At 46.8% G+C, this 25,834-nt stretch overlaps 1 protein-coding gene across 3 annotated transcripts; it reads left to right on the plus strand.

Annotated features, from left to right (window-relative positions):
- Positions 1-9,578: 9,578 nt before the first annotated feature.
- Positions 9,579-25,132, plus strand: HTR5A (5-hydroxytryptamine receptor 5A). 3 transcript variants are annotated; one of them, XM_081038653.1, is made up of 3 exons: positions 9,579-16,709; positions 17,471-18,170; positions 23,129-25,132. In XM_081038653.1, the coding sequence occupies exons 2-3, from the start codon at positions 17,673-17,675 to the stop codon at positions 23,459-23,461; spliced, it is 831 nt and encodes a 276-aa protein (XP_080894779.1). In that variant the 5' UTR covers positions 9,579-16,709; positions 17,471-17,672; the 3' UTR covers positions 23,462-25,132. The 3 variants fall into 3 exon arrangements, with proteins under 3 accessions (XP_080894779.1, XP_080894778.1, XP_080894777.1); XM_081038652.1 differs by lacking the exon at positions 23,129-25,132 and adding an exon at positions 19,723-20,369; XM_081038651.1 differs by lacking the exon at positions 9,579-16,709 and having other exon boundaries at positions 16,885-18,170.
- Positions 25,133-25,834: the final 702 nt, after the last annotated feature.

Consider the following 25,834-nt stretch of genomic DNA (forward strand, 5'->3'; position numbering starts at 1 on the left):
GTTGCCTCCCACGTGCCCGAGCCTCTGCCGCCGTCGCCGTCAGCGGCCGAGCAGGAAGCCGTTTGGAAGTAAATGTTAGTAAAATAGGCTTAAAAAAAAGAAATCTCTCTAAAGTTATTGTGGCACCTTCACGTAAACTTTAATTCATTTTTGAGGCACGTTTGAGTTGGCTTTTGTTGTATCATTTTTAGTCTAATCAGAAGTTCTGAAAGTAGAAGTTGATGGAATTGGTTCATGGATCAGGATGTAATGGGACCCACCATGTCGCGAGAGGGGTGTTCTCGCGATAAACATGGCCGCCACCATGGCGCGAGAGGTTAATCGAAGTAAACAAACATGGCTGCCGCCATGTCGCGAGGGGTTTTCTCGCGACAAACATGGCTTCCACCATGGCACGAGAGTTTAATCGAAGTAAACAAACATGGCTGCTGCGCGCAAGAGGGATGTTCTCGCGATAAACATGGCTGCCACCATGGCGCGAGAGTTTAATCGATGTAAACAAACATGGTCGTCGCCATGTTGTGCAAGGGGTGTTGTCGCGATAAACATGGCCGTCACCATGGTGCGAGAAGGGTTACTCAAGGTAAACAAACTCGGCCACCGCCATGTCGCGAGAGCTGGGGTTTTTGCAATAAACATGGCTGTTCAGAGGAAGTCGGCAAACCTACATCTGATAACATGAATAACCCATTTTCCAGAGTCTTCAAGATGGCAGTTCAGTTTTTAAAAAATTAGCACCGAAACAAAAATGATCTTAAGCGCAGGTTCATTTCTATAAGACGCCCATTCACAAAGTTATAGAAAACAATACCACTTTGAGACTGCTATATGTTGTTCATGACTAAACAGTATTTCTTACTGATCTTTGTGGCACTTAGAAGATGACCCCGCTCAGGGTCATAACGGTGTCAGTTCATTCAACAAAATCTTGACGCATCTACTACCCGAATATGACAGGCTGAGCAGTAGGATTTTCACACTCCTCCCACCTAAGTTCAAAGCATGATCGTTTTGTTCATACTGAACCTTCGGAGAAGAAACCCGTTTAATGCTAATTTGATAAACAGGGTAATACATTTCTAATTTTCTATTTTGCAAAATTAGGTAATCTAACGCTAGGAAAAAAAGTGTGAAATTAGAAAAAGCAAAACTAGAATTGGGAATATTTAACTCAAATTGTACCTGCTGGTGGGAATTTGAGGCAGTTATTTAGGTAAGTATTTACCAATGACTTTAAAAAACGCATCTCTTCGTAGACAGCAATCTCAGTCTTCTCATATTATGTTCAGTTCAGTTAGTCACAAACCCCTTTCGAGTAAGATATTATCAACGTTTAGTGAACCTTTAGTGTGCGTTTATAGACTGCAATATTTAATCTTTTCTCAAAAGGGAATACTTCAGTTAGACGCACACACAGGCCAGAGTTGTATCACAGGAGCACCGGAGAACTTAAAGGATGTCTCTTTATGGGACCGATTTGGTCAACTGACCCACAGGGCAAAGTTGCCACCAATAGTCATCTACGCTGTTCAGTGTAGAAAAACTACAAAACAAATAAAAACCATAAATTCCTCCAAATTCTATCCCCAGAAGCCACATTATTAAAATCCTATAATTGTCCCATATAAATACATTTTTTCATTTAAAAAAGTTACACCACACGTAACCTTCTGTTGCTGCTTACAAAAACAAAACAAGAGTGTCCTCCCATGTCAGTAAATAATACATCTACATCATTTAATGGGTACATAATACTCCATCTGTAACGTACCTTAATTCTGTATTGTTGCATGTTTATTGTTTTTCAATGTGTTAATAACAATTACAATGCTGCAACGAAGCTGTCATCTTAAAATAAGCACCCATGTATAATGCATGTATAAATGTATAATTATACTGTTCAATGCTCTAAGTCAGAAGCTTTGTCCCATGCCTGTCCCCCATCACTGAGCACAGTGCTTGGCACACAATCAGGGCTTAGATCGGTGGTTCTCAACTATGGGCTGTTTTGTCCCCCAAGGGTCATTTGGCACTATCAGGAGACATTTTCGGTTGTCAAAATTAGAGGGGAGAGGGCACTGCTGGCATCTAGTGGTAGAGGCCAGGAAGCTGCTAAACGTCCTACAATGTACAGGACAGTCCCCACAACAGAGATGACCCTGTGCAAAATGTCACTACTACTGCTGTTGAGAAAGCTGGTATAAGGTGAGGTAACAAACTACATTTAATTGGACTAAACCACTGAAATTCTCTTGCACACAGCTCAGTGACTTGCTCACACAGCTTTCCTCTGAATGGGCACTGAGGGCTTCTGTCATCATGTAGCTTTGCTGAGAGCCATTTGCTTCCAGCTATACAGATGGGGAGAAAGCAAGTACAATACCAGGCAGGAGGTCCTATGGCCAGGCCTAGAAAGAGCAGCATACTTCCACGTCCAGCTGCTTCCATTGGCCAGAACCTAGTCTCATGACCTCAACCTAAACTGCAAGGGAGGCTGGGAAATGTAGTCTTCCTATATATCAAGGAAACGGGATGGATAGTATCTTGCCAATTTCTGCCATTTTTAGTTTTCAAAAAAAAGTCTTCTACAAAAGATTAGAGAATTCAATATAACACAAAAAAATCTTAATTTCAAAAACATCACGCTTGCACATGTCTACTCCATAGATATTTGTTGAATTTGGGGTTATTGGCTTAACATGAAAAGGACTAATAGTGTTCTTAAAAACCAATGAGCTGTTGGGGCGGCCGATGGCTCAGATGGTTAGAGCGCACGCTCTCAACAACAAGGTTGCCGGTTCAATTCCCGCGTGGGATGGTGGACTGTGCCAACTGCAACTAAAGATTGAAAACGACAACTGGACTTGGAGCTGAGCTGCGCCCTCCACAACTAGACTGAAGGACAATGACTTGGAGCTTATGGGTCCCAATATTCCCCAATTTTTTTAAAAAAAGCAGTGAGGTGTTTATTGTAGGCTTGTAATAGATGCTGGATATCTTCTGTTCGTCTTTCTCCCACCCTCAGACCTGTCCTCCATCCTTTACCTCGTCAGCCCCAGGCCGCTGACCTGACTGCATTATATAAATAGATTCCCTTGTACTCAGGCTTTCAATTGGATGCAGTGAATAGGGAACCCCAGCAGAAAGTTGGGAAGGGAGGGAGAAGAGTGGGATTACATATATAAACATGAAGGAACAAGGCCTATTTGATTTCCACAAGCCATACAGATATTAGGCTTATGATTTTACTATGTCTTCCCCAAATGCCATCTATTTAGTCCATGGACAAGTCTGCGGAAAAACTGAATATTTTATTAAGCTGTTTATACTAGATGATAATTTCAGAAAAACTTTTTGTTAGAATTACTTAGCATTATTCAATGCTTCATGATTATTTTATTATCTATAACTCAGATTGTGTGGTAGGGCTACTTATTATAAATTCCTGTGCTCTAGGATATCTTAACTTTCCATAAAAGATATACACATTGGGTCCTCATTTGATAAAAATTATTGGATCCCAACCCAACTTTGTACAGGCACCATGTACTAAAACAAGGGGGAAATAGCCTTCGCATGTATCTGATATCTCACCTGAAATTCCCTTCTATCTGCCCTATTCCTGCCACTGATCATAAAGCAGTAAGTGTACAACTTGGCAATATTCCCTCTTGTCATAAGCTTTCCAATTATTGGAAATTAAGTAACTCCCTATAGAGGAGAAATCATTAAATATATAGTAAATAATGAGGTTAATTAATTTAACCTTTCTAATTAGGAAACTAATTAAATCAGAAAATTAAAACTGACACAAGACATTAAAATCAGGAAGTTCTGAATTTAGATCTAACAACCATCTCTTTGTGTTCAACCAATTCCAAAAGAGAAACACATATTAGTTACAAAGATATATATCAGGGATGTTTTCAACCTATGCAAAGTTATATTTTCCATACCATAAATATTAGAACATTTACTTTTTTTTTTACTTCAATAATATGTGAAATTGTACTTTGTTCCTTTTATTTTTTTAAAAAAAAGGGAATTAGAGTAAGTTCAAAATGATGGATTTAATGCAAGTTCTGCTAGTAACTGTGATCACGAGAAGGCACTAAATTCTCAGGACCTCAGTCTTCTCGTTCTCAGTGTATTCTAGAAAAGAAGTAATATTGACTCACAACATCTTAGAGATGGAAATAGACCTAAATTATAGCAGCTCAGGAAGCTAGGGGTGGGCAAGGCTTAGAATCTGCTCAGTGTGCTGAGTACAGAACCAGGTCCTACCGTAAGGTCTTCGTTCATTAGTTTGTGAACTGCCTGAGAGAAAAGTAAGGCTATAGTGTGCAAAGAAGCCCACATCTCTGTACGATCCTCAACTGTCTTGCCTGTCCACGTCATCTCTGGATATACATTTGCACCCTCTAGGAAAAGCCACAGAGTAACAACAATGAAGAACAAGATTGTTCTCAGTGCCCCAGGGATGGAGTTCCTAAGCTTAAAAATATCTAAGCAGGTGTCCCATGGAAGTTCCCGGACTGTCCATTCTTTGTACGCTGTTCTCACAGCAAGTGCAATTGATGAGGCCTGGGCACCGGCCAGGGCCCATCTGTGGGTCCACTGGGAGAGGAGCTAACACGGATTCCGAAAGCCAGCACCAAGAATCACTTTGCCAAAGAGCTCTGTGATGGACACTGGATCCCCCACAGGACGGTGGGTCGCCCTGGGGTGTAAGGAACCTGCCAAATTGCAGGGCTCTTGCTTCAGGATGAGCTTCCTGTACCTGGTGAACACTGACAGAAAGTGTAGCCATCTGAGCAGGGCAGTATAAAGCCCTCGCAGAAGCTGACAGGGCACAATTTCTTCCCCCAAATGTGAGCGTTTAACTGTAATCAACCGTTCCAATTCCTTGAATGCAAATGCTGCCTGATGTTTTACATCAAAGGTCAGTACACTTCCTAACGATGACGTTATTTCCACACATTTCAGAGGCCATAAAGGAATCAACAGTTGATCCCATAGCCAGCCTGTCACAAAGTCCTACACTTGAAGTAGCGAGCAAGCTGTTTTTCTCTTATTCCCACAGCTACGGGATTATTCTGGCCTCAAATTCAACAGCTGGGACTCCAGAATCTCCATATCCGACACACAGGGACCTCCTCTCTACATCTCTGTTGCATTTAGGATTAATGCCACCAGTATTAGGCTTGTGTGTCCACATAGCTACTACTTTTTTGAGGGCAGACGTAATATTTTATTTTAAAGAAAAGTGCTTATCGGGTTTTCATGGCCACTCTGTTAGGGTGGCAACAGAAGCTGCACATTCAGCTCAGGACCATCTGAGAAAGCTGACTTGTGAAGGGATACTACTTACAAAGGTGCGGCCAGGTGCAATGATGGAGAAGCAGCCAGGTCCAGAGGGACGAGAGGAAGGAAAGATGACCAGAAGCTGGAAGGAGGGGGAGCTGCAGAGAACAGCTCAAGGCAACCTGAGTAGGAACGTGGGAGATAAACACCCTGACCCCCTCTCTCCCCTCCAGCTTTCTGCTGAAGTTCCCTATTCACTGCATCCAATTGAAAGCCAGAGTACAAGGGGCTCTATTTATATATGCAGTCAGGTCAGCGGCCTGGGGTTGATGAGGTGGGTAGAGGTCTGAGGGTGGGAGAAAGATGAACGGAAGGTATTCAGCACGTCCATTACAGGCTTACAATAAACGCCCGATTTCTTTTTAAGAACACTATTAGTCCTTTCCATGTGAAGCCAATAACCCCAGATTCAACAAATATCTATGGAATAGCTCCATAAACAAATGTATATAAACAATTGAATTGCTATTTTAATGCGGTGATACACAGACAAGATTAAATGATTACCTTTTAGAGAACAAAAAGGAGGCTGTATCTACCAAATGGTAAGTTTGTCTCTTTCCCCTTCTTGAAGTTCCTTCTAATGTAGATTTGACAATCAGTCCTCTGCAGGGGGGAGACTGACAGCCACAGGACACAGCTGTCACCTCTCCTGTCTGTGCATGCCACTTGGCCACAGCACTGCTACGGCCCAGGAGGAACCCAGAGCCACTGAGAGGCGCTGTGAGCAAAGCTCGGGTGGTGGTAGGATGTTAAACCCAAACTGAACGTACTTAGTGAAACGAAGTGGTCTGATCACAGGAGATTCACTTTAGTTGGACAGACATTTATTGAGCTCTTAGCTTCGTGGCACACAGGTCTTGCTTCGCAGTCAAGACACACCCGTGAAGTGACTGAGTCCAGCCTGTTAGTAGCGCAGTGACTGACAAGTGGGTGGAACAGGTAAAGGAATTCAAAGCGGGGCGATACCACGGGCACTGGGGTGGGATTCAGCAGCATTTCCCTGGGGGTCTCTGTGGAGGTGAGTCTTGAGAGGGCTCTGAAGATAATGTGACAAGCAGCCTGAGGTCATTCCTGGGCCTGGGATGACCGTGGCCCGTGGCAGGGCTACGAGTAGACCCCACCCAGAGGGAGCTGATGCGGGAGAAGCCGTGGGAGACACACGCAGAGAAACTGAAGACACTCAGGGAAAAGTTATATATGAAGAAACAATAACCACCTACACTCCTCATAGAGTCTGCCTATTATGTTATGAACGCCTATCAGTATGGGCCGAAACTGTGACAGAAGAAGCTGGTCTTCCATTTGATTCCATTTGGAGAGTATCGGCTCCCATTCAGTTTATAGCAGAAAAAGTACAACTGTTAGTTCCACAGTCCTCAGGAAAGTACGAGCCAGACAATGCTTACTGCCCAAGTCCCCAGGCTTCCAGAAGCTCTCGCTGCTTTCGGAGCTTAGTTCGGTACAATTGGCCTGCCGTCTGTGATCTCCATGACCCCTCTTTCTCGCGGCCACGCACCACACCTGTGTGGCCCAGAACCTGACGGAGTGCCCAGCTTTCCTCCTGCCACTCCCCTCACTCATGCTCTCCTGCCACCAAACTGGACTACTTGACTTTCTTCAGACATGTCAAGGCCCTTCTCACCTCCATGGCTTCAGATAGACTGTGAGTCCCTCCGTCTGAGACGACGCTCTCCACTCACATGCCGGTGGCCATGTCCACGTGCCCATGGCATGAAGCCTCTCTGATGCCTTCAGGTAGATGTCCTTGGTCCATTCCATGTATGGTTATAAATACACTATGTAACTGGATACTCTTTGGCAGGAGTCAACCAAGTGTGAGAGTTCCTCTCAGCCCAGTACAGTGGCTGGTGTGACGCCTCCGTGACACCTTTTGTGGAGCAAGGAGGGCAAACAGGGCTGCAGGGAACCTACAGTGTGGGAGTTTGCCTTCCTCTCAGTACTTAACATTTAAAATACCAGGAAGCCTTTATTTTCAAATGCCTGGCCATTTCACACCCACCGCCACGGGATCCCTCCACTACTAACTGAAACAGGCCTTATTTTCCTCAGCGTGTGTTCCCCCCGCTGTCAGTGTGCTGCCCGATGTCACATGGCTGATGGAGGAATGACTGTCTGAGGAGCCCATCAGTGCTAGGGAGTTTCCACCTCAGGGCCAAGGCACCCTCGAGACGGTCAGCCCCGTGCAAAGGTAAACCTTACCTCTTCGGGGAAGTTGCTGTTACATTGACTCTGGCGTTTCACTTTACCGATGGGGGGACAGGTTCAGAGAAGTTAGGCGCAGGTCAGCAAAGGGCCAGATAGAAAAGATTTCAGGTGTCACAGCCCCGAAAGTCTCAGCTTTGACTTCTCACCTGCCACTGCAGCGTGACAGCAGCCACAGCATAACGGCAACTCGGACACCGAAAGCGGAGCTGTGTTCCAGCAGAACTCGGTTTCCACGCACAGGCCAGGTGTAGCCTGCAGTCCCTGGTTTGCTGCCTGGTGCCTCCATGCTCCCAGACTTGCAAGTGGAAGCAGCCAGACATCCCCCCAACAGGTGTTAGCTAACTCTCCGTCTCCTGAGCCCCGCCGGCCCCCTTTCTACTTCGCTGTGATAGCTCCCATCTCAGGAGGTCTGTCTAAACGCTTGACCATCAGGGGAATGGGGGAATTAGGGCTAATTAATTAGTCCAGACTGTGAAATCCAGAGAGGAAAAGGCCTCATATTAAGTGCAAACAATCATCCTAAGTAATATATTTGTGGCACTTTCATTAAATTTTCTCTCAACTCTTGGAAAATCTGTATCTCCTGGCTGCCAACATTTTCATCGAGTATAATTATGAAGCCTCCCCAAATAATCATTTCTCAGTTTGTGATGCTCAGTGGGGCAAACTGCCAGCTGCCGAGCCTTGATGGAGCTGTTTAATTTGAAGCTCATTAGCGGGGCGCAGGTGAAAATGAATAAAGTCTTAGTGAAAGGCGTTCAGAGTGTATCAAACACCAATGCCTGTTGTGGGGTGGCACTCATGGAAACAATGACCAGGGCTAATCTAAACGAACTGAAAACGAGTGTCTAGGAAGGTAAATACAGGGATTTTAGGGACATTTTCTCAAGACATTAATAAAACCACTTTTACTCTGAGAAAAAGACAGGCATTTCAACATGCAATATCCTTTTTTATGAACATTTGTTCACAGCAGGAAATGGTCTCAAAATTAAGTGTGTGGTTCCTTACATGAGTTAGAATCCCTTTTATTTTGGCCTAACACGAACAAGAGTTTTGAGCTTTTAAGCTTAGAACAAATTGAGGGGCTGTAAACCTAAAAGAGGGTCACTCTCCGTTTATGAAAAAACAACAACTGCATGGACATTCTAACACTATATACTCTTATTTCCTGAGGAGGGTTCACAGGGAATTCCTTCCTCAGTATAAAGCAGTTCATTTTCTTAACTGAAAAACACTGCCCCTTAGAAAGACAAGGGCAGTGGTACAAGGCTTACCGGTGGGGAATGTGGAGGCTACGTGTTCATCTCGCTCGTGGGTTTCTCACTCATTGGTGCAGAAGCAAGAGTCTGCTCCATGCCTGTGGAGAGGAAGGAAAACAAAACTTGGAAAAGCACAGAGCAACCTCAGTGAGCGCCAAAGCAACTTACTTTTAGAACACTTTGCCCAGGCCCCCGTTTCAGGGATTAAATGATTTCATAGTGTTCTGGACAGTTCTGACAGGTTTCCAAGTGGGAGCATTTCCTCAGTCTATTTGCCTACATGCAGCAGCACTGAGAAGCTTCACAGAAGCATTAAAGAAAATCAGAGGAGTGGGCAGCTAGACAGGATCAAGTTCCATATTCCGTTCACCGTATCGCAGGACGCATACGTAGTAACATCACGGAAACTGAACTTCTCCTTTAGGCTTCGGAGTTCACACGTTTCGCTCCATTGACCTACAACATGTTCATGAGAATTGGAGAAAAGCTTACCTAGACTTTCTATAGCAGAGGTATTTACATACTCATTGGAGACGAGCATAGATGAAAACCAGCCCGTTGAGGTTTGCCAGTTTCCCACAGTATGTTATCCTGGGCAGTCCTTGCCTGGAAGCCATCCTCGGAACAGTTGCTTATATCCTGAACGAGGTGTTTTCAGATATAAAGTTATTAATGCCAGCCTTCTTAGTGCTAAATGAGGATTCAACGCTGCAAATAAAAGTGAGAGCCTTTGTCAGGGACTTGAGCTGATCCATGTCAAGATTTCCCTTTTCCCCTTTCTCTGTACTTTCTTCCCAGCTTTTCCCCCCTTACTCTCTTTCTGGTCCTCTCTTCAGTCTTGCCTGACTCAGTATTACTCATCCTTTTCATTTCTTTAGTGCTAAGATAGGAGACTTGGAGAAGTTGAAGTTGGTAAAGTAAAACGCACTAACAGAAGGTTTAAATCATGAGAATTTGACGTGGATACAGGTCTATTTTCACCTCGCATCTTGCAATAATGATTTGGTTCATAATAATAAAATACTTTGTTATGTTAATCATTTTATTGGCAAAAAAAAAAAATTCTTGCTTATTTGCACTGCCCCTTATCATGTTTCCTTATGGGCCTCTATTATTTTGCACCAAATTCCTAGACCTGTTTTTCTCGGATTCCATCCAGTGACAATTTTGGGCCACCTGCTGCTTACAGGTATCTGAACTGCAGGGGACGCTTGGTACTCCCGCCCCGTGATCAAAGCCAGTGGAAAACTACAACCCATGGCTTACCAAAGTGCTTTCCAAGGACAAAGGAATTACGGAATGAATAGTGGAAGGAAGTACTCGCGGATTCCAGCTGTGACCACGTGGCCAGTTGCAGAAACAAGACTAACAGCTATGTGTAGTTCGTCCTTATTTTGACACGAATATATTTGTGTATGTGTTAGCTGTGTCGACGAAAAAACATCCAGCCTAAGAGAAAGCTTATAAGATTTTATTTGAGCCAAACTGACGACAATTGCCGAGAAGCAAAAAATCTCAACAGATTCAGAAAATGCTCTGCAAAATGGTGGTTTGGAGCTTATTTTATACGTAAAATCAAAGGAGGGTTACATGAAATCCATGGTGGGAGATAAGGAGGTCGGAGAAAGCAGAACAGGGAAATCTCTGGGATTAGATATAAATAAATTGGAGAGACAGGTACTTCTTCTACATAGGTGGGTACAGGATAGTTAATAGTTCCCTTTTTACCGCACATAGAGATGGTAGTCAGGTGACAAGAGTAATAATGAGGAATTCTATAGTTTCCTGCTCTGATCTGGAAAAAGGGCATGTTAACCTAGATGCAAAAAGACAATAGACAGGCTCACTTAAGGTAAAGACTGACCTTTGTCAAGGAAGCTTCAGGCTAAAGCTGTGCCTTCCCACCATGGCCCACCTTAGTTAGGAATTTTTATGCTTACGCCATCCCAGGTGGTTATTTTCAGTGTCCTGAGCTTGTCAGGGTTAAGCTGTGGCCACTCTTTCATCCACAGCCATTTTTTCCTCTTTCCCTTCCGTCCTCCTACTACCTAACCTGAGATACGTAGTCATTAACCTCATGTCTCAGTGTCTAGTTTCCAGGAGATCAAAGGTGAGATGTGACTCGATTAGAAGGGAATCATTATCATCTAAAATTAAGTCAAGTGTCTTTGTATTCAAATCTGGGGAGAAGATCAGCTTGTTTTCAGTGGCATGAAGGATAATGGCTCTGTTTTGAGATGCTGGAAGCCCACTTTGCTGCTGTCTTTCCCTGGAAGTTTCGTGTGACTGAACGCGGTGTCTCGGTGTGCCAAGTCGGCAAGAGGTGAACTGCGGTGGACTGTGTTTTGTCGTTTAGCTAAGCAGGAACTACATTTCCCAGAATTCTCTTTCATACATTGTTTGGGGTTAGCACAGGTCACGAGAGATATTTGCTGAAGGCATTTTCTTCTTATGCCCCGAGTCTGGCATGGGCACAAGGCACTGTTCCAGCTCACGCACACCCTAGCTTGTCGGCTGGGTCTCCAGCACGGCAGTGGCTGGGCCTACAGCTCTTCCAGCACCTGCTGGGTCCTCCTGCAGCTTCTCCACTTCCTGGGCCAGGGCCTGTTTAAGTCCTGCAGCGTGTCCTTGAGGCCACCCTGCAGTGAGGAGCTGAGGAACGTCCAGCTGAGCCACGTCTGTTCCAAACTACCCCTGCCTCCCCTTCACTGCCGCCTTCCCTTCCTGAATGCTCACCCTTCTGACTTCAGATACCAGCCCCAGAAACAGAAACAACTGTCTCCTCTAGACTATTTCATCAGCTCCCACACCGTATAAGGTTTGGTCGCTATAATAAACACCTTCTATACCTTCTGGTTGCTCTGATTCTCTGATGAAACCTAGGTTCAGGACCGGTGGTGCACAAACTCACCTGCACACGCACTTCCTGGCCTCCTCTCCAGGTGCAACAGAGAAACTGTCCTTCTAGAAGACTCTCTAAAGCGTTAACTCTCATCCCATCTGCCTACACCCTCAGGAACCTATCAGTTATTCCTCTCTCCCTTATAGATTCAATGTCTCTTTATGGAGTCTCCCAAAAAGCTTTTGAATAAGCGTATGCTTTTATGCATTCCCACCTTATCAAGTCCAAACTCTGTCTTAGCCTGAATCCCAAGTGACCACAAAGGAGGTGGCGTGTGAGTCAGAAAAGGCTGTAAGGCATGGGGGTTTCAAATGCTGCCGTCATGGAATCTAGCCATAAAATGCAAGACCAGAGATGCAGGCGTGGAAACGGGCGGGAATAAAACCAGCTCTCCGTAGGTTACGGGGGTGGGTCCCGCTGCATCCAGGCAGCGCCAACCACTGTGGCACATAAAATACAGCCATTTCTTCCACAGCTGCACCTTTCTCTCAGGTTCAAAGTCACTGGAGGTCAAGGCCAATCCTTGCATTGTACCACGGGGGTAAGAGAGGCTTGGAGTCTGCACATGTGTAGCATAAACTGGAGTCTCACTTTCTTGTCTCCTGAACCACCCACAGTGGAAGAGGACAATTACCCCTAAATAACTGATGTTTTCTCTTAGGAAGAGAAATGGATTCTTGAGACAACAACAACAAACAAGTGTCTCTACTTATGCAGATGTGCAAAATGTAACCATGAACTCTCTGTCCCTTCTTATTTTAAAAATGTGTTCTGCAGCTAGTCTACTTAATGTATCGTGTCATACCCCCACATCAGTGTGCATTTATCTAACTCAAAAACACACATATATTCCATATCCTGGCTCTGCCACAACTCAGGGAACTGTAACCTGTGTGCCCACTCGCACGAATGCCTCTAGTTTTCCGCCTCCACAAACAACACTGCAACCAACAGCTTTGTGCTGCAGGGAATCCCAGGCACTTTTGTTTCTGTCAGATCGAGTTCCGGTCCTCAGAGGATTGCTGAATCCCGGATCGGGCACAGTGTTAACTGTAATAGACCCTGCTAGATTACTTCCCCTGCAAATTGTCTTTTATTTCCACCAGCAGTTCTCATTACTAGCAGCAGTGTATTGGCTCGCTCATTCCTCCATTTTGCACCAGTTTTGCATGTTACTAGTCCTCACCCATCAAACTAGAGACAATGGAGCAAATGAGAGGGAACCTGTGCTGTCCCAACCACACACGCAACTGCTGTCCCGCTCTACGGCAGCCATGACACAGGCCACTGTCACCCACTGGCTGAGCCATTGCGTCACCAGTCTCCTATTCGATGTGGATGTTCTCTGAGGACATGAAAAGTCATTCTTTTAAAAGCTATTTTATGCATATGCCCTTCATCCACACGCCTCCTTCACAGACCTCCTTCTTCCCAGTCTTCCACCTTCAGCCTTGAAGACACTGTTCATGGGCCTTTATTTTGCCCTACTTTGGGCCATTTCTCTTACGGCCCGTAGGTGATGACCACCCAGGGCCTGCCCTTCTAGGCCACCCCAGAGCGGGGACCAGACGCAGCTTTGCTCTGGCTTGCACCGACACACCGGGTGGATCCATCGCGGGCCACCCCCAGCTTTTCTTGTCTCTTGTCAGCTCTTCATGCAGCCACAGCTGTGAGCCAAGGGATGGTGCTCCAGGCTACCTGCTGTGCAGCTTCCTTGCTCCCGGCCTGCTGTGGACTACCTCCGTCGGATGCTAGCTTGCTGCTGGGGATTTGCTTCTCCCCACGAGAGCCAACGTCGTGGGTGGGCCTCAGGAATCCAGATGGTGGCGGTGCAGCTCCCTCCACCACCTACGTGTCAGGCTCGCATGTACCACTGGCATTGCAGCCCCAGCACGTCACATGCTGCTTTTCCATGGCGCGGTGCTCTCTGTGCAGATGGCACGCCTTTGTGCCAGAACACAGGAGTCTTTACTGTGACTCTTCCACAGGTGTTCGCCGTGAAATATATGGAGTCTTCTCCCTTTACAGGCACATCTAATACCACGAGATCTGCCAAGTGCCAAGCAGAAGGGCTGCCTTCCCGGACACCAGGACCCTTTCCTGCTCTGAGCCCCAACCAAGCTGGCAGCCTTTTCATGTCACCAAATATATGTCTCAGAGCAGTGTTCTCAAGTGTGGGATATGCTGTCTATGGCGTTTGAAATAACTGCCAAGCATTATGCTTCCTTTTTAGGGGCGGGCAGTCCCCAGGGCAATAATTTTTCTTTCACATTGGAAGGAATGTCCGGGCATGCCGCAGACCACAGAAGTACTGAATCTTTATAGGACTTATCTCCCACCCTTTGGAGCCCCTGGACTCTAGCACATTGGCTCATCCAGTTCTATGAATATCTGCAATGACACAACAGCCCAGTGTGGTGTTCCGATGAAGCTCTACAACTGTTTTTAAACATTTTGGTCTCAGGACTCCTTTATGATCTTCAAAATTATTGAGTATCCCAACGAGATTTTGTTTACATGGGTGTTATCTATGTATGTATACTGGAATATAAATTAAATGGAGAAATTTAAAACATTTCTGTATTAATCCACTAAAAATAAAAGAATCAACCCATCAATGTTTACATAAGTGATGTCTTTATGAAAAATAAGTTTTCAAAAAAATTGTTGAGTGGCATTTTTGCAAATCTCTTCAAGACAGCTGGAATCTCATGTCTGTTCCTTCATTCTATCTGTTGTGATATGTTATATTTGGTTTAAGTTTATGAAGAAAATCCAGCCTCACAGAAATATACATCTGACAAGTGGACGAGTATTTGAATAGTCTTTTCAGGTAATTATGGACATCTGGCTGGGATGGCAAATCAAACTCAGTAAGTGGTAGTTTCTCCAAGGTTTTGTTGCAATGTGGAATCTTAAATCATATAATGCACTTTTTGTGCTCTGTTGAGTTAAAATCCATTGGCATGTTTTGCTTTTGAAACAGATCTTTTATCCCTCTGCAATTCTGTAGCACCATGCCGTGGTCATTTCAATAATATTGGCTCACTGAATTATCTAGATCTTCCAAATGTTGACACATTTCGTTACACAATATCAAAACTAACATTTGTTATCATCACCACCAATCTCATCGGAAAGGTCTTCAAGTATTGGGAAGCTGTCAGGTTCACAGTGGCAGATATGAGTTTTCCAAAATTCCAGTTTTCACTTGAAAGCTCAAATTTTATTATGGGCAACAAATACTGTCAGTCAGCTGTTTTCCTTGAAGTGAAGACTCATGTTATTTATCTTGAGAAAATATCTGCCAAACACCTAAAACTGAATAATGATAGTTTATCTGTCGGTAGTTCTTTCAAGTAAAAATGGTGTTTCAAAAAAAAAAAACCTGTTAGTTCAACTCACTTGATTTTACTACTATCATCTCTGTAAAGGCCCTGTCTCCAAATACAACCACATTCTGGGGTATTGGGGGTGTGGGCTTCAATATGTGGATTTCAACAGAGTCGGGGGACACAACTCAGCCCATAAGGGGTAAACCAAGAAACTGCATTCCTCAAAGCTGGCATTTCAGAGATGCTTTATGGCACATGGAAATTTTAAACTTGTTTACATTTTTTAAGATAAAATTATGGCCATGCTGTAAGAGACAAAGCTAGAAGGTTCTGATTTTTGTCCTTTGTGTCTATATGCGATAAACCAAAATTTCTCAACAGATTTTGGTTCTTCTGGAACTACTCCATTGGGTCTCTTCTTTGTTAGGGCACTCTCCTTACTTCTTAACTTTGAGACACTCCCATTTTCACATAGTATCTTCCGTGGTCCCTGGCTCATTCCCTTATTAGACAGCTGCTCACTTAACTACCAGTACAGACAGCTGCCCCTTGCAGGGATGGTGGGGAACACAATCGCAAGCCCGTGTACCTTTGAGGGTCTGTATTGAGAGCTACCAACCTCAAGGCCTCAGCTCATCCATTCCTGCAGCTCGTGGACCCCTGTGGAGCTGCTCAGAGCACTGTTTTCAAAGAACAGGTTGCACAGTTTACACCTCATTCTCGTAGGTTCCATGACCCTGAGAAGATGATGTGCTCTAAATAAACACAAGTCTTCCCCTTGGCAGGAGCCGCACACAGTAGCTCTGCACCATCTGCTGTTTCTAAGGGATATTTGGTGATGCAGCTCAGTGAATAATCTTTCAGTTAATGAATAATGTTCTCTTCATCATTTCCTACAAGTGTCCTCTTGTCTGGGTCCCAGTGCAGGAGTTTCTCTCTTCTCAGTGTATTCTTTTTACTCCTTTAGAAACTGAGTCTTGCAAGAAAGTGTTTTTTCTCATTTTCAAATAGCTGAAAGGCTTCTGGCCAAATCTGTGGCCAGCCACTTGTGAGTGTACAGGATTTCACAACACCCATTGCAGGCACTTCAGAATTGCTTAAGGCCATCGTATTTTCCTGTATGTCATCTCACTTTCCTTGTTCCAATTTATTTTATCCTGCTCTATCAGGTTTCTATTTGTGAAGTGCTTTAAATCGTAACCAGGTAGGAGCTTTTGGTATTTTCTCAATTGTGTGGATGTGTCTATGGTTATGGGATGTGGGTGGGGAAAGAGTTAAATGATCCTCCCCGTTCTTTTAAGTAAGATGGAGCTTTTGTGACAACTCGTATCCAGCTTTTTCCTTCACTGGACGCAAATTTCCAGTAAACCCACTGAAGAGTCCATGCATCTTCTCTGTGATTCCAAGGAAATGGAAAATGGATTCAGCGTTTTAGCTCCAACACCTCAGGCGTCTCTAGGACCAGCAGTATCTGCTCTGTTGTCTTTTCTCCTTAAAGGTAAACAACCTTTTAAGGGGAGCGCTGGGGGTTGCGTAAGAAGGAGACGATGATGGACTGAAACCTGCCGGAGAGGAAAGGCCAGCGATATCATCTTAGACCCTAGACCTGGAACACAGGTACGAAAGGCAAGCACCTGAGGACTCGCTCCAGGCATCCAATCCACCTCTAGCAGCTCGTGGGTGGGGTGGCAGGAAAAGTTCCCCGTAGACTTGGGCCCCGCGGGGAGCTCATGTCAGGCGGCGGCGGCAGCACCACGGACAGCGCCGCGCGCTCGGCCGGAGGCGGCAGCACCACGGACAGCGCCGCGCGCTCGGGCCGGAGGCGGGAAGGCGCCTCCATCAGCTGACGTCTCACGCAGGCAGCACCCGGTCCGGGAAGGGCGGTCCGGTGGGCGCCGGGCTTCCCCTCTGCAGCCGCAGCCCCGGATGGGGTGCGGAGGGCGTGAAGCGCGGGAGGCAGGTCCCGAAAGCGCGCAGCCGAGGCTGCCTGGCGCGGGGCGGCCGTGACGCACCGCTTTCCGCCGGGCACCCGCCCTGCCCGGGGCACCGGCCTCTCCCGACCCGGAGGACGCGCGGCCCTGGGCGACCAGCCTGCTGCGCCGGCCGAGGCGCAGCCCCCGGGCCCCGCGTCCCCAGCCTCTGGGGGGCTCGGCCCTGACGCGGCGGGCAGCCCGACGCCTGCTCCTCGCCAGGCCGTGCGCGCCGCGCGCCTTGGCAGGAGGTCGGGGCGCGCTCCGCTCCGCTCCGCAGGCGCCCCCGCACCCCCGCCCCCGGCCTGAGGTTGCAAACCCGGGGGGGCCCCTTCTGCACGCGCCCGGGGCGCTGTCCCGACCCGACATGGACCTGCCTGGGAACCTAACCTACGTGTCCCTCTCCAGCGCGTCCCCTTCGGACACCAACCGCAGCCTGGGCGCCGAGGACCCGCGCCCCAGCTCGCCGCCCCTCTCCGTCTTCCGCGTGCTCGTCCTGACCCTGCTGGGCGGCCTGGTGGCGGCGACGTTGGCCTGGAACCTGCTGGTGCTGGCCACCATCCTCCGCGTGCGCACCTTCCACCGCGTCCCGCACAACCTGGTGGCGTCCATGGCCGTGGCGGACGTGCTGGTGGCCGCCCTGGTCATGCCACTGGGCCTGGTGCACGAGCTGTCCGGGCGCCGCTGGCAGCTGGGCCGGCGGCTGTGCCAGCTGTGGGTGGCGTGCGACGTGCTGTGCTGCACCGCCAGCATCTGGAACGTGACGGCCATCGCGCTGGACCGCTACTGGTCCATCAGCCGCCACGTGCAGTCCACGCTGCGAGCCCGCAGGCGCGCCGCCGTCGTCCTGATCGCGCTCACCTGGGCGCTGTCCGCGCTCATCGCGCTGGGCCCGCTGCTCTTCGCCTGGGGCGAACCCTACTCGGAGGGCAGCGCGGAGTGCCAGGTGAGCCGGGCGCCCTCCTACGCCGTGTTCTCCACCGTGGGCGCCTTCTACCTGCCGCTCTGCGTGGTGCTCTTCGTGTACTGCAGGATCTACAAGGCCGCCAGGCTGCGCGTGGGCGCCCGGAAGACCAACAGCGTCTCCCCCGGGCAGGAAGCTGTGCAGGTGGGTGTCACCATGAGCCTTAGAAACGCCTGCACAGGCTTGATCCCCAGCTCACCTCTCCCCGAGTGGGTACAAAGTGGAACTTCAGGATGTCTAAGGTTTGGGGGGCTTGGGGGGTGAGGAGAAGGGAAGAGGGTTGGCTGGAAGAGCAAGAGAAAGCGTCAGAGACTGACTGTGCTCTGTCGTGCTCGGCACCGCAGAGCTGACACTGTCCTTTACCACCTCCGATGGATTCCTTCCTTAAATGTACAACGAGGGGTGTGCACTGCGTAATTCTGCAGGGCCCCATTTGGCTCAGAAATTTAGAACGTCTGAAGAAGTCGGTGTCTGGGGCTGTACCAGACGATGTACAGCTTCCCGCACTTAGAGTGGGGGTGTCCCAGCAGAGGGAAGGGACAGATGGTATCTGACTGGGCAGGAAGACTGCCACGCGTCAGGCAATGCATGGGTTTCAATGCAGTCTATTTTTTTTTCTTTGCAAATTAAAGCAACTAATTTTGCAAACTATGGTATCTCCTGGATGACTAACTGCCACTCTGCAGCAGCCTCCCTTCCTGATGTGTGATTAAAGGTGCTGTTTACAGCCGTCTCAGAGCCTGCGTTAGCTGTCTGCTCCCACTGCCTTGGGCGACGTGCTGGCATGTGCAGCTGAGGGCCACTTGTTCGCTTCCTGACCACGAGCAAAGCTACAGGAGGAAATTAAAAATCTGAGGCAGGCAGGCAGTCCCCCGGCTCTTTCCAAGAGGCATTTAATGCATGACGACTGGTACAGCGACAGTGAGGGCTCTTTTCTCATCTCCTCTCCACCCACACTTTCCTGCTTGTTGTTAACTCTTAATAATCTGACCCCATGGTTCAAGATTCGGGAACTGTATGAGAACTGGATCCATTGGATGAGGGCTGCTCCCCCCAAACGCACTGCCAGGAATGGTCCCTTGAACCTAATTCACCTGTTTAACTGAGATCAGAAATCTCCATAGCCCCCATCTTCTGTTGGCTGGGGGGCATCAAGGTCAATTCAGTTAAGCATATTGAGCACACAGTGTGGATTTGGTGCAAGGGGGTAAAAGAATGAGGAAGACATTACCTTTACCGTGAAGACTTTCGTCTATGAAGCAGTGATCTCTGTCCTCTGCTTGTCAGGAGCGAATTCCACTGATAATCAGTCAATCACACTCAGAGCAACCAGAGGTATAGGTAGGTGAGGGAGGAAAGAGCATCATTCTGGAAGAAAAAAGGAAAAGAGGGTCACAGGTACCTGTCCTTTAATCTAGAATAGTCTCAACCCGAGGTGATTTTGCAACACCCCCCCCCCAGGGGACATTGGGAATGTCTGCAGACTTTTCTGATTGTCAAGATTTGGGGGGAGGGTGCTAGCGGCATCCAGTGTGTAGAGGGTGCTGCTGAACTTTGCACAGAGCACAGGGCAGCTCCCAACAAAAAAGAATAGTTCAGACCAAAACTCCAGTAGTGCCAGATTCGGGAAACCCAGACTTTTAGATCCCAGACCACTGGGAGCTCTTGTGTGTGTGACCTCCTGCCCCAATTCCAGGTCAGGAACAAGAGGACAGCTGTCATCAAGGGCCCTTCTAACACGGACCCTCTTCTGCCAGATGCCAACCCAGGTAAACACAGCCTCCAGTCAGTACCAAACACCTTGAAAGGGACAAGCAGGTGCCAGTCTGTCTCTGAGGGCTTACCGCAAGAGGGAAGGGTCTCCCACTGCATCCTTCGGGGACAGCAGGGGCAAATCATGGTGACATCTTTGTGCTTTTATGTATATTACAGCACTGGTTCACCTTTTCTCTTTCTCTGCCGGAAAATTTTCAAAAACGAGTCCCTTGGCTTTGCAAGGTCTCTAAGTGGTGCCAGCACCTGCACAGCATGCCTCTGTCCTCACATGACTGTGAAGGGTTCATTTTTACCCAGCTCTCCTGATTTCTCCATGGTAGCAGGGGCCACAGCTTCCGAACGCAGTTTTACCAGCAATTAGCTGTGTTACCTAGGGAAACAAAACACTTCTTCCGTGCGTCTTCATCTGATGAGTTTTCTTCAAACGTGCACTGAAAGCCTAACCCATGTCAGACACTGAGGTGGGAAGTGGCACCATGAGAGAGCCAGGCCTCGCCCTTGCCCAAGGGTGATGCAATCACTGCTAAAGATCTAGGCTGAAAAGACAGCAGAGCCCATTGCTTACGGGGCTACGGGAGAGCTATGCGTGTTGGCACACTCTCTCTGAGCAGAGCGGGGGGGGGGGGGGGGGGCTCGCCCTAAGTGGTATTTTGGGGACGTGTGGAGTTCAGGGATTGGTGGGCTTTCCAAGGTGTAAATGGATTACATCACCTTATGAGCAGCTGTGTTGGTTGGTTGTTCCTCCTGCTGAGAGTTGATTGCAGTGAGTCCATGCCTGGTTGCCTGGCTTTCAGCAGTGAGGGGGTGACTCTGACAGGTTGGCCTGCAAAAGCGAGGCCATCGAGGTGAATGGTCGTTGATTGGCAGCGTCAGTTTCCGACTGGCTCTGGGCCACAGAACTCTCGGTCTTACCCTGAGGCTGTGTGGACATTCACCTCTGGAGCTCACTCTTTGGACTCACTCCGCCAAAGCTTCAAGAGAGACCACTGAGCACGGGCCCGATGTCCCGATGTCCACCAGTGCTGTTGTTTCTCCTTGAAGATGAGGTTTCCGTGTGGAGAGCTGATGTTCAGATTGTACCTCGACCAACAGGATTTTAAATCGTTGGTCAGGACGGTGCTGTGTGGAAGCACAAGGCTGTGGGCCACAGACCTTGAACACGTCAGAGTCAGACCAGCATCACTAGAAGCATGATAAGAAGAGTCTGGAAGGTCTGCAAGTCAGGACTTGGGATTTTCCTATGCTGTTCAAGAAAGCAAGTCCCAAACATTCCCTGAGATAGTGAGGTGGCCTTTTCTTTTGGCTTAAAAAGAGATGCTTTTACCTCCTCTGTAGTGAAGGCAGGGCAGCATGGCATGTTAGCTATGGGGTAGCTCCCTCCCCCCTGCATTGGCCAAAGCAAAATCCAGTAGCCAGGACTCCTTGGGTTGAGATATTGAAACTGGTTTGTTGTGCCCTGAGAGCTTAGGCTGTATAATTTACTGTCATCCATTTTTTTCTTTTTCTTTTCATGAAAACCTCAAGTTGCCTACCCCCTACGGACAGTTACTATTCTAAGGGATCTTCCCCTGAAAGAGCTTCATCTCTCTGTACTCTTTGTAAGGAGGGTATTGGAGAGTTAGTCCTCGGAAGGCCCTGACTAATGGTCCTACTGAACCACAAATCCTGGTTCTGGATTGACATTCAACACAGGATGAAGAAGCCAGGGGCTGTGCCAGAGACGTGAGCAACTTCAGGGAAGCTGTGGGCATGCCGTCTCCCAGTACTGTCCAGTCAGTCACCTTCTCGTGGGGCCATCTGCTTCTTCCAAAGTTCTTGGTTTAAGAAGTCAATATCCATGCTTCTGCTTCTGGACTTTCTCTGAAGAGCCTCAGTTTAGGAGCAGTTCAGACAGCAGCAAGGCACCGAGTCATTCACACTTGTTTATTTTTAAAGAATGCCTGTAGATGTCTCTACAGCAGGTTAAAGAAGTGAATGATTCTAAAACATGCTAATTATTCCTTGATAAGCCTGTCTTCTATTTTACCAATTTTATATGCTGTAGCCAGGGCCACACTGAGTCGTTCAACAAGTTGGCTTTCTGTTAAAAAAAATTAGATTTTAGGAGAGAGACTGAACTCCTTACTATATATCAAATCCGGTATTGTCCCTTTTATTTTTAATATAATCCCCAAACCATAGTAAGTTAGGATTTGGTACTAGAGTCTCCAAGTTCTGTGTGGGACAAAGACACTTCCATTATGGAAACACAATCGTGAGATTTTTTTTCCAGTGGCAAAGGAGGATACAGTGCTGCATTATAAGTCTCCAACCAGTGGTGTGATTGGAGAAGGAGGAAGTGGCAATGAGTCACAATTAATCAACCAGTAGAAAAATGCCAGGTGGTTTTGGTTCCCACTCAGGAATCACTACGTATAGTAACACAGAGCTTTAAGGCCTAATGTAAGTTCGAAAGATGTGTTGACTAATTCAATGGATGCCTGTAATTTCCCTGAGGCAAGGAGGCCTTGATCACTGAGGGAAGAGGTGGACGTCGTAGGCCATGTTTCTTTGATAGGTGCCATGTGGTCGTGTTGACCCATCTAGAACACGGCCCAGAATTTTCATCTTTGTACAAAAAGGCAGATTCTAGATAACAGAGGCAGAATAAATGTGCATTCTTATGCATTCTACTCCACTTAATCTTTCTGACTGTCATGTCTTTTCTCCACAAGGACTGTTGCTATTTCTCTAGTAATGTCTTGAGTTGTAAGCAGTGTGGATATTCTCACATACAGATCAGCTGATCTGATCATGTGTAAGAGCGGGTACCTTTTACCTGGAAGCAGATCCCACCTGCTGCATTTCCAGGTGTGTTACAGAAACTGAGGAGGTGAGGTATTCTTCTGAGAGTAATCTGGACATACCAGCGACACACGGCATCGAGGGTCATTAAAGATTTTCACTGCTTGAATTTTTCTACTAAATAAAATTTACTTTCCCTCACACCTTTTAATATATACTACGTAGCCACAAATGTGTCTTTCATTATCTTCTTTCACCCTCTGGCATAATTGATTTTTTTAAAAGAAATTATTTGCTCTGTTTTTAAGTCTTTTTAACTTATCACAAGTCAATTTGCTTGTTTCCTTTTCAGACAACTGAAATTTTAGGCTGAAGGAGCTGTGGCTCTAGAGTAGTAGGGGGAATGGCCGTCTAGCGACACTCATGCCAACCAGAAGGGTGCACCTCTGCTCACATGGGTGTCACCTGGGCCATAGACAATTCCTGTGGAGTTCAGGACAGGGACAGTGCCTCTTCATGAAGCTCCTGCTTACCTTTTCCAGCTGAAGGCCTCTGCTCAGCAGCCCCAGACGGCGTTCACGACCCGCCACGCCACTGTCACCTTCCAGACAGAAGGGGACACCTGGAGGGAGCAGAAGGACCAGAAAGCCGCCCTGATGGTGGGCATCCTCATCGGGGTGTTTGTACTCTGCTGGACGCCCTTCTTCACCACGGAGCTCGTCAGGCCCCTCTGCTCCTGCGACCTCCCCACCATCTGGAAGAGCATCTTCCTGTGGCTGGGCTACTCCAACTCCTTCTTTAACCCCCTCATCTACACGGCTTTCAACAAGAACTACAACAGCGCCTTCAAGAACTTCTTTTCTAGGCAACACTGAGTCTGAGGCCTCGGGGTAAGAAGGAGCTGTTCCCACAACTCAGTGCAATTCCCAATCCCACGCGTGTCCCCAGCGCCACCCAGCACTGCCTGGAAGAGAGACCCTCGCGTTCTCCAGGGTCATCTTCACAAGGAAGAGAGTGTCACTTCCTCACTCCTCGGCAGGAACGTGAGTCTCCAGGAGCAGACTGGGGGGCGTGGCCTAATTTATCTGCTGTTTCTCCCTCTGCACCGACCGACCAGCCACCGACTTGGCCCAGCTAGCGCCCTTTCCTCTCCAGGATCCACGCCAGCATGGTTATCGTCCTTGTCCTTGAGAAGTCAGACAAGGCAGATGAGAGGGAGGACACGCAACAATATGGGCAGGTTGAAATGAATTTCAAAAAGTAAATAAGAAGTTGTAACGGGGACACCTGGGAAGTAGGAAACCATGATTCCAAGCATTCCAAGAATCCCCATTTCAAATATTCTGTTGTTTGGGTCGTGGTAAGTTTACTCTAATGTTTATCATGTATGTCACAATATTTGGCCACAAAACGTGTTCTCTAAACATATTACAGTACATAGCTGCATCTGTAAGACCAATGAATATTGGCTCTACGGTTTTGTTTCTGGCAAACACACACACACACACAACCACAGAGGAGCCAAATGTTCCAATTGGTAGCCCATCAACTTGGAAAAGGAGCTAAAAGTCAAATCAAATACCTCCTTCAATTTTGAAGCAACTGTTCACAAACCATAGGGAAAAAAATTGACTAGTTTCGTAGACTCTGTCAAACCAGCTTATTTGCTATGGGTTTCATTTGTATGGACTTTATTCAAATGTGTATCCTTGGATCATAAGATTAGAGCAAATCAATTGTCATGAAGCTTTTGGCTTCTCAAATGTAGTTTCATAACCGAGGACTAGGAAGTCACATTCACCAAACATGTGCACGTTAAGAGGACAGTTGATTAACTTGCTAATTGCCATTTTTTATTGGTATGTGAATGCCTGCTAGGAGACCAACACTGGTAACTAAGGAGAAAGGTGGAAATGTGATGAAATGTGGCCTCAGTCCTCTACAAAATGACACCTAAGTGACACCTAAGTGGGGCAACACAACTAAGTGACGATGTAGGGTTTATATGATGATATAAAACCCAGGCAATTGTACAAAACTTTAAAAGGACCTTGGGCAGTAGAGTTGTCTCTGGTTCTGCTATGTCCCCAATACCTTGAAAGCATGAATTCAAAAATTAGGTATCATAATAATCTTTGAATCATTATAATACAGATGATTACATATATGTATTCTTTTGTATGTAATAAATTATGTCGATCAAGATTTCAAAAGTAGGAAATCTGCGCAAATGTGTGGTCTTGGTTTGAAGTTTAGTCTCGCATTTACTGCAAAAGTGGTCTTTATTCAAAGACGGTGAGCAGAGGAGGACATGTTACCCAGTTGTGACGTCATGATTGACAGTGCAAAATGCAGGCCTCTCAGCTCCTGGAGCAAACTTATTTGAGGGTTTACTTGGCAACAGCCTTAGATATTTCTTCTTTCTGTCTCTATCACTTGAAGTGTTAAATGCACAAGTTTTTAAAATACACACTGTTCACTGTTACATTACCTTCCCCAGTGTTTCTTGGAGGAAGAGAGACCACCAAATGCCACCACAATTTAGTGTTATAATAAGGGAAGTACTTCCACGCTTTGACGAGGCTCACAGCAGAGAACAAAACACTCAGACACGGGGATTATAGCAACAGGACATCAGAATCCAAGGGTAAAAAAATTAAAGTCTATTCTATCTGAAAGTCCACATGAAATTTTTCTTTCTACTCCATGATTTCAGTGTTTGTCTTACTGTTAAAAAAAAAAAAGGTTTATTTTCTTCAAACTTTTCTATAAAGTGAAGCTTTTGGCAGCTATCCCATATGCACCTCGTGGCTTCAAATATTCCTGAGTCCCCCAGCATTCTGAACACCTTGTTGGAGAAAGATGTTGTTCTAATATTAATTTCAATCTCCTACTGAGGTTATTATTAATCTTTTCATGAGATGTATAAACCCCATGACTGCTTTCACTCCACACGTACTTAGCACTTCCCAGATATCACTTAAAATATACATTATATAAACACCCTCTACACTTACCTAGAGCAAGAAACACTGCTACAAGGAGGGAAAAGTGGCAATTAATGAATTATTATTTTGCCTCATTTCAATACCAAAAGCTGTTTGTGACATATTACAAGAAATATTACAAGAGGAAAATGGTGGTTGAGCTTGGGTGTCCAGGGTGCAATTCAAATATTTGTGAAACACATTCCCTCTTGGTTGCTTGTATCAGATAAGCGATTAACATTCTCCATAACCGGAAGGTGA

Source organism: Rhinolophus hipposideros, assembly GCF_964194185.1.
Source record: "Rhinolophus hipposideros genome assembly, chromosome: 25".
Taxonomy (NCBI): Eukaryota; Metazoa; Chordata; class Mammalia; order Chiroptera; family Rhinolophidae; genus Rhinolophus; species Rhinolophus hipposideros.

Excerpts from the sequence above, each read along its gene's own strand:
- HTR5A (XM_081038651.1), top strand. The coding sequence starts at position 17,430 with ATGGACCTGCCTGGGAACCTAACCTACGTGTCCCTCTCCAGCGCGTCC. Across the intron at positions 18,171-23,128 it reads CCGGGCAGGAAGCTGTGCAG|CTGAAGGCCTCTGCTCAGCA; the intron begins GTGGGTGTCACC and ends TACCTTTTCCAG.